Source organism: Rhinolophus ferrumequinum, chromosome 8, assembly GCF_004115265.2.
Source record: "Rhinolophus ferrumequinum isolate MPI-CBG mRhiFer1 chromosome 8, mRhiFer1_v1.p, whole genome shotgun sequence".
NCBI classification, from domain to species: domain Eukaryota; kingdom Metazoa; phylum Chordata; class Mammalia; order Chiroptera; family Rhinolophidae; genus Rhinolophus; species Rhinolophus ferrumequinum.
The window spans coordinates 67,986,249-67,993,300 of record NC_046291.1 but is presented as its reverse complement, the minus strand read 5'-3'; the positions used below and the strand labels follow the sequence as shown (position 1 = coordinate 67,993,300).

General features: G+C 35.6%; 1 protein-coding gene across 8 annotated transcripts in view; it reads right to left on the bottom strand.

Moving 5' to 3' along the window:
• Window positions 1–735: 735 nt before the first annotated feature.
• The window catches only part of PRPF40A (pre-mRNA processing factor 40 homolog A), a 53,529-nt gene continuing 47,212 nt past the window's right edge, over window positions 736–7,052 (bottom strand). For 6 of the 8 annotated variants that reach the window (XM_033111643.1, XM_033111642.1, XM_033111645.1 and 3 more), the window contains 5 exons: window positions 4,544–4,630; window positions 4,363–4,459; window positions 4,215–4,276; window positions 3,155–3,286; window positions 737–1,778 (listed from right to left, as the gene is read on the bottom strand). In XM_033111643.1, the coding sequence (XP_032967534.1) occupies window positions 1,686–1,778; window positions 3,155–3,286; window positions 4,215–4,276; window positions 4,363–4,459; window positions 4,544–4,630 (471 nt within the window). In that variant the 3' untranslated portion in view covers window positions 737–1,685. Of the gene's footprint in view, window positions 1,779–3,154; window positions 3,287–4,214; window positions 4,277–4,362; window positions 4,460–4,543; window positions 4,631–7,052 lie in introns of all 8 variants that reach the window. The other 2 variants (XM_033111644.1, XM_033111646.1) reach the window with 1 other exon arrangement.

Sequence of the window (7,052 nt, the reverse complement as noted above, 5' to 3'; positions counted from 1 at the left end):
AAGTCTGGGCAACTCCGTCGCCAAAGCTGTTGTAGGTTTTCATTTTAATATACAATAGGAGACCCAAACAAGCAACCTGATTATTTCACATTTTCTACAGATAATGATTCTAACTTTCTACAAAGTCATGTCATATTTCACAGCAGAAAAATGACTTGGCAGAGAAGTTTAGAAACAATCCCCACCACCCCCTTTTGGGGAAGGGGATGCTTTCAACAGTGCACAGAAGATTTAGTTGAAACAGGAAGCAAAGATGGTAAAGAGTCATCCTGGTCAGTCCCTTTCAAATTCATTAGCATCGTAAAGGAAAAAGAAAATGAACTGTTTGTCCTTCTAAATCCCAACTTGCAATAGGATCGCTCAAAGTTCCAAAATAAAAAAATACCTAATACCAAAGATTATGTGCTAAAATTTACTATTTAAAAAAAAAAATCTCCTGCACTGAAGGAATATAGTATAAATTACATTACCAACCTTCAAAAGTTAGCATGTAAATAGTATTCTAGCTCCAAACCATTGCCTCTCTAAAGTATTCTATAGGAAATTCATAGTCAAAAACAAGAGTAGGGGCCTCAAATGCACTAATTTATGATAGTCTTAAATATTAAAAAAGGAAAGTAACCTAACTGTGGTAAAAGGAAGCAAAATTTCAGGAATTTAGTATCTATCTTTAAATGATCATACAATTTTTTTTTAGAGCTGAGCAGTTTACATAGAAATAAATACTAGTACACGCTAGAAGAGAAGGTTTAATAATTGATAAAAATGTACAAAAATATTCAAATCAGAAATGCTTTAGAATGTGTACCACGAAGTCAATACTTTTCAGTGAGTAGGGAAGGTAAAAGACTTCCTCAATGAAAAAAAGCAAGAGAAAGATCGGATTAAAAAAAAAAAAAAAGACAATTGTTAAAGGAAATGTTTAAGTCAACATTGATTTTTGTTTTAGACAAGGGTATTGCAACTATCACTTAAAGTTTGGTGGCACATTCTTTAGTAGGTCCTTAAGGCAATATATTTAAACTAATTTACAATTTGATTTGATGTTAACGTTTTAAACATCACCTCAAAATAATGCCCTCACAATAGCCTTTTTAAAATGGATTCAGGTGTTTCATAAAAAATAATGGTGGCTTTATTATAGTCGTGCTCCTTGGCACCAGTATAGTTAAGGGTCTACCAGGTTTCCATTACGAACACCTATTTCTGGGTTCACCATAAAAGATCATATCGGCTTTAACCAGTTGGGTAGTGCACAAAAAAGCGGTTTTATCAGTCAGTTGCTGGTGCCTTTTTTGTACTACTAGATATCAAAAAAGTTTCCTCATATCTTCAAAATCCAACTTTATAAAGTAAATCAAATCACCTCATGACTTAAGACTTTAGAACAAAGTAGAGACATCTGCAGTTATCAGTAAATTGCCACCTTTAATCCATTCTGCAGTGCCCTATGAAAGGGTCACAGAAAGACAGTTATGACTATGAAAATATGATTCTTGATACAGAATCGAAAGTTATTTTCAATTTCCTTTGCTTTTATAAAGTCCACAATAACAATACTTAAATGCACTTTTTTTTTTCCTGTGTATAATTAAAACCCAGTGTTACTTCAATTGAACTTTAAAATAGAGTCCCTGGTCAGAATTAGACTTTAAATCATACTGTAAACATATATTTGGTATAATTTATTGATCATCATCCAGTTGCTCCAAAAGGGTCCTTCTGCGCTTTTCCAATTCCCCTTCACTCAGTTCACTGCCAGAAGTATCCCAATTACCCTGAAAAGACATTAAATATAATTACATTTACATTAGTACTCAAAAGAGTTAGTAATGAACTTTTGAAAAAAAAGAATCCAAAATCTACATGGATTCTCTTTCACAGAAACAGACACATCACAAGGGTTAAAATGACTGATCTCTTTCCCAAAAGCCTGTCAATGGGTAGGCAAAAGTAGGAGTAATCAACTTAGAATGAGACTTGTATGTATGGTGCTTTTAATTAGTCAACATTAAGATGTTAATCAGGCATGATGGTACACACTAGTTTCTTTTTCTTCCTCTTGTACAACTGAATATGAAACATCTTGTTTCCATTTAATGGAAGCTGCCTGTTCATTTCCTAAGCACTGCACTCTTGCTAATTTTGCAGATTCTAGATCGTCTTCTAAGTGTTTTATATTACAAAAAAAGTATGCTTTAAGCACACTACTGTGCCAAAGTAAACATTCAAGATTTATGAGCATGTCAAGACCTTGGCTGAAGAAACCATTAAAAAAAAAACAACACAAAAAACCACCTTTGAAAAGTGAAATTCACCTATCTTCCTTCCCTTCAGGGATTTCCTTGAACCTATAGTAAGGAAGGATCTGTTAAGCTGCTAATAGGCATAGAGGAAAATACTAATTTTTCACCAAGGAAATCCATCAGACTCACCAGTGCAGCATTTAAAAAATCCTCCACCCGACAGCAACTGAATCAGAATATCCAAAAGGAGGGCCAGGGCTTACCTACATAGTTTAAACTCTCCACTGGTGTTTCAGAGGCATTACCCTTGCTAAGCCCACAGCACTTGCAGAAGGAATGGCTAGGTTAAGAAGGCTCGTGTGATTGTGTTCATACATATACAAGTGCACACACATGCACGTGGGAAAATAAGGACTACTTTAACTTAGGCTTATAGCCCTCTTCTGTCCATTTGTCCTCACTTCCCTCCAATGATTATTTCTAAAAGTTACTGCATACCTTTTGAAACTGAATTTAATAACAGTGACAACTGTGAACATCTGGACAGAGAACCCTGATTTTATATTCCTTAAATTTTTATATTCCTTAAACAGTTAGGTAGAAAATGTCTAGTGGCACTTCTCACAAGCACAAAGCAAAAGACCATATCCTTTCTTAGTGAGTTAAAATAATAGTTATGGAATGCTGTTATTTCTTCAAGCAATGCAAAATTTTGGACACTCAAATCGGGTCATTTATGACCATACATACCAAAAAGCTATTTTGTATGAAAGGTAGTTAACTGAATTTCCATTGTTTTCTCTAATAGTAGCAGACCTAAACAAACTCCAAACACCATCATAAATTTAACCATAGTATCCATTTTTGTATTTTGAAAATACAGGTATGAAACAATTCTAAGTACTTACGGAATCCTTTCCAGTCTTTTTCTTAGGTGATTTGTGTTTTGATTCCGATCTTTGTCTAGTTCTGTCTTTTTCGCTTTCCCGGTCTTTCTCTTTTTTATCCTTCTCTCGCTCAGCATCTGACTCTGGAGAATCCTGTGTAAATAGAAAATGTTAGAATTTCACAAAGACATCATTCTATTTTTAAAAATCCCTACATAGATAATATTTATGAAAATCCACGTGTAACAGAGTATATGTTCCCAGAGTGGTGAAATTTAAATTGTTAAGCTCAAGCATTCTATAACATTTCCAAGATTCATGGAGAGATTTTTTTCTTTGGGAAGAATGACATTATAACAGGGTAATATACACCACTAAAAGAGTTTCACTAAATTAGGGATGAAGGTACACTTAAGATAGGATTATATCTACTACGTAAATGCACACAGGTATTACATTTTCTACCAATCCAATAAAATATTGGCTTATTTATTTAGGTATGTATATAGACTGTTGTGATTAACTTAATCACATACTAGATTGACAGTTATATAATAAAATTCTTTCCTCAAAATTGCTACTGAGAAGCAGGAATTATTTAAAATATAATGTCAGTGCCTAAATAAGCAGTCCTTCATTAGACATGCACAAATTCAATTGAGCAGCATAAAAAAACCTCATTCAACAGATTTGTGGTTAACACCCAGGCTCTTACATCGTGAAAAAGCTCAAGAGTAGACGAAGGAGTTAAGCATTTAAACTTGGGGTTCTCAACAACAGCTGCAATACATACATAAAATACACACAGTTGCGTCTTTCTCTAAGATCACTTTAAAAAACCAGTGTGGAAAGCTTAACAATGGGGTGTGGGTGTGGGTGTGTGTTATATATATTTTTCAAAGCTCACCAAAAAGACATTAATGGAAGATTTAAGACACAGATCAACTATCAAGCTCGAGTTTAGGTGCCCACCTAAACTGTATTGGAATATATATATATATATGACTAGACAGAGAAAGGTTCTACTGCCACAAGGAAGTTAAGGACAAAAGCCTAGTATAAACGGTGAAGGCTTGCTTACAGATTTATGTCTCCTCTTCTTGCTTTTCTTCTTATGTTTTTTTGACTTCTTGTAACTTCTCTCTAAACAGCATGAAAAGGAGAAAAGTGTCAAAATTTGAGAACATTCAAGTGTCAATAACTGTACTCAAGTTAAAAGATATGCTTACCAGATTCAGCACTAGAAGAATGTTCTGAAGCAGAACGAGACTCTGATCGCTGTCTTTTTTTCTTTGAATGGCTGTCGTCATCATCTGAATCTGATCCCTAAACAACACAATTAATTTCATTCATAATGATGCTAACAAATATTTCAGTACACTTATGGTGCCACCTAATAAACTTCCTTACCGATCGAGAGCGGGAACGTTTCCTGTGATGTTTTTTAGATTTTTTAGAGTGTTTCTTGTTCTTTGAATGATGATGCTGACATTCATGCTACAGGGGCAAAACAAAAAGAAAATTTCAAAATTTACGTTTACTTTCGACAGTAGTAGATCATAAAGAATTTTAAAAAGCTATACAAATAAGTTCTTAAACTCCATTTTGCATATTTAGGATGTACCCCCTTGAAACTACACAAACTATTAAATTTGCTTAAAATGTTCTTTTGTGTTCCTTCTTAACCATCTTATAACCGTTCAATGTGGTACCTAAACACAACAATGTTAAGAAGTATTAATAAAGAAAGAACTTCATAGGAATGAGAATGGTGTGAGTTAGGAGGGATAATCGATACACTCCAGAAAGGTATAATTTGCAGAATAGTCATACTGCTTTCAAAAACAATGAAATACAATTACATTCAGATATGGTTTATGTGATGGCTCAGCACCAAGATAAAGAACTATCTCAGACCTGTCCTTGAACTAATATTATCCAGGCTGGTCTCAAAACAAATACAAAATTGAGGCCTCTTTGCACAGGAGCATTCCCTCCCTACTCAAACTTAAAACATCCATCCACAGGCAATCTAACCCCACATGAAATCAGAAAAAGAAATGTCTGTGGACTTGAAACCTTTTATTAAAACTATCAGGCTACTAGGAAAGGGAGAATGCTGCCATAAAAGCTCCTTGCCCCAACATATCTATGGCTTTGAAAATGAATTCAGCTTCAGTTTACAAGTGGAAATGGAAAATCTGGCTCAGAAGTGATTCTCATTTTTTTTTCTGTACGTCACTGAATGCTGACTCTTCTTCCTTTTCTACCTCAAGGCCAGATTATTGGGGTACAAAAACCTATTCTAATGCGTTCAGCCCTTCCCTATGCCACCATCTCCATTTATGACCTCACCACTTTACCTCCAGCACAGATCATGAAAGAATGTTGTTAGAGATTCTTAAATCAAGGAAAAAATGTTAAGACACTACCCAGAGTACAGCTTCTCAAAATTAAATGTACATGCTAATGCTTGGAAACCTTGTACAAACGATGACTCTGATGCAGATTTCTGCTGACGGGGTCTGAGATCTGCATTTCTAACCAGCTCCCAGGTAATACAGATGTTGCTAGTCTGAAACACACTTTGTGTAGAAAAGCTTTAAAGGACTACAGGACTAAATCTAGAGGCAGCTGGAAAGTAATACAGGGTATATGTGAATATGTTAACAGAGCAAACTGCTGTCAACATTGATACTCAAGAACAATAAATACAATGAAATAAGTTAAGTGCCCTGTGCCCAATGACCATGCAACTTTGTAATAATAAATACGTGCCAGCTTTCAGCTTGTTTGTAAAGTATTAGTTTGTATGTAACTGGCAGCATAGTATGTTTGTTAAAAATATTGACCCTATAGTCCAGGGGTGTCCAAACTTTTTTCAACGTTTTTCACCAAGAGCCATATGCGGTAAAATACACAAACAGCCGTGCCACTCACTCGAGGTGAAGTACGTATTGCCTCACCTGGTTTATTTAAGTAAACTAAATATATTTTTGGAATTTGCTGCGGGCCAATTAACAATGGATCATGGGCCACAGTTGGCCCGCGGGCCGCAGTTTGGACACCCCTGCTATAGTCAAACAGCTTGGGTTGGAACCCCTTCCCTGCAAATTATTTTTCTCTGCCTCAGCTTACTCATCTGTAACTTCACAGGGTTGTTGTGAGAATTAAGTTTATATACGTAATACTTATCTAAGAATTAGAGCAGTACCTGGCCCACATGGGCACCAAATATTATTCAATAATTATTCAATAATTACTGGTCCATTTAGCGTATTTATTATATACAAGTGCCTACCTTAAATCTTCATCAAAATACCCTTATTCAGCTAATGGAGTTACTTGGAATTTTACCATTACCTATTCCAACAAAAACATACTAATTTCATTTTTTTCAGAACCTCGCTGAGTTTTCAACACATTTAATGTAGTATTAATACTTGAAACGTGCTTAAAAGCTGTTTTTTATATGCTTTACATAATTGTAAGTTTTCTTTTAGGTTTACTACCGTGTTTCCCCAAAAATAAGACCGGTCTTATATTAATTTCTGCTCCATAAGACACATTAGGGCTTATGATCAGGGAATGTCATCCTGAAAAATCATGCTAGGGGTTGTTTTCCAGTTAGGTCTTATTTTCGGGGGCAACATGGTAGTCAGTCCATGTGGCTGTTGAATTCCTAAAATACTGTCAAAATATGAACAGTCTCTGTGGGGACAGAGCCCCAGAGAGCATTTTCCAGGCTCTCAGCCTCACATGGAAAGGTGCTGGCTCGGGTAGCAGATGGTCATCAGCTGTGACTATCTGGCCATTGGCTGTTGCCTGTTAGCCATTAGCCGCTGACATAACTGCCATGGCTGAGCTAGCAAGCACGGAGTGTGGATTGCGGATTCTGTGGCTCCTGCTTCCTGTGTCT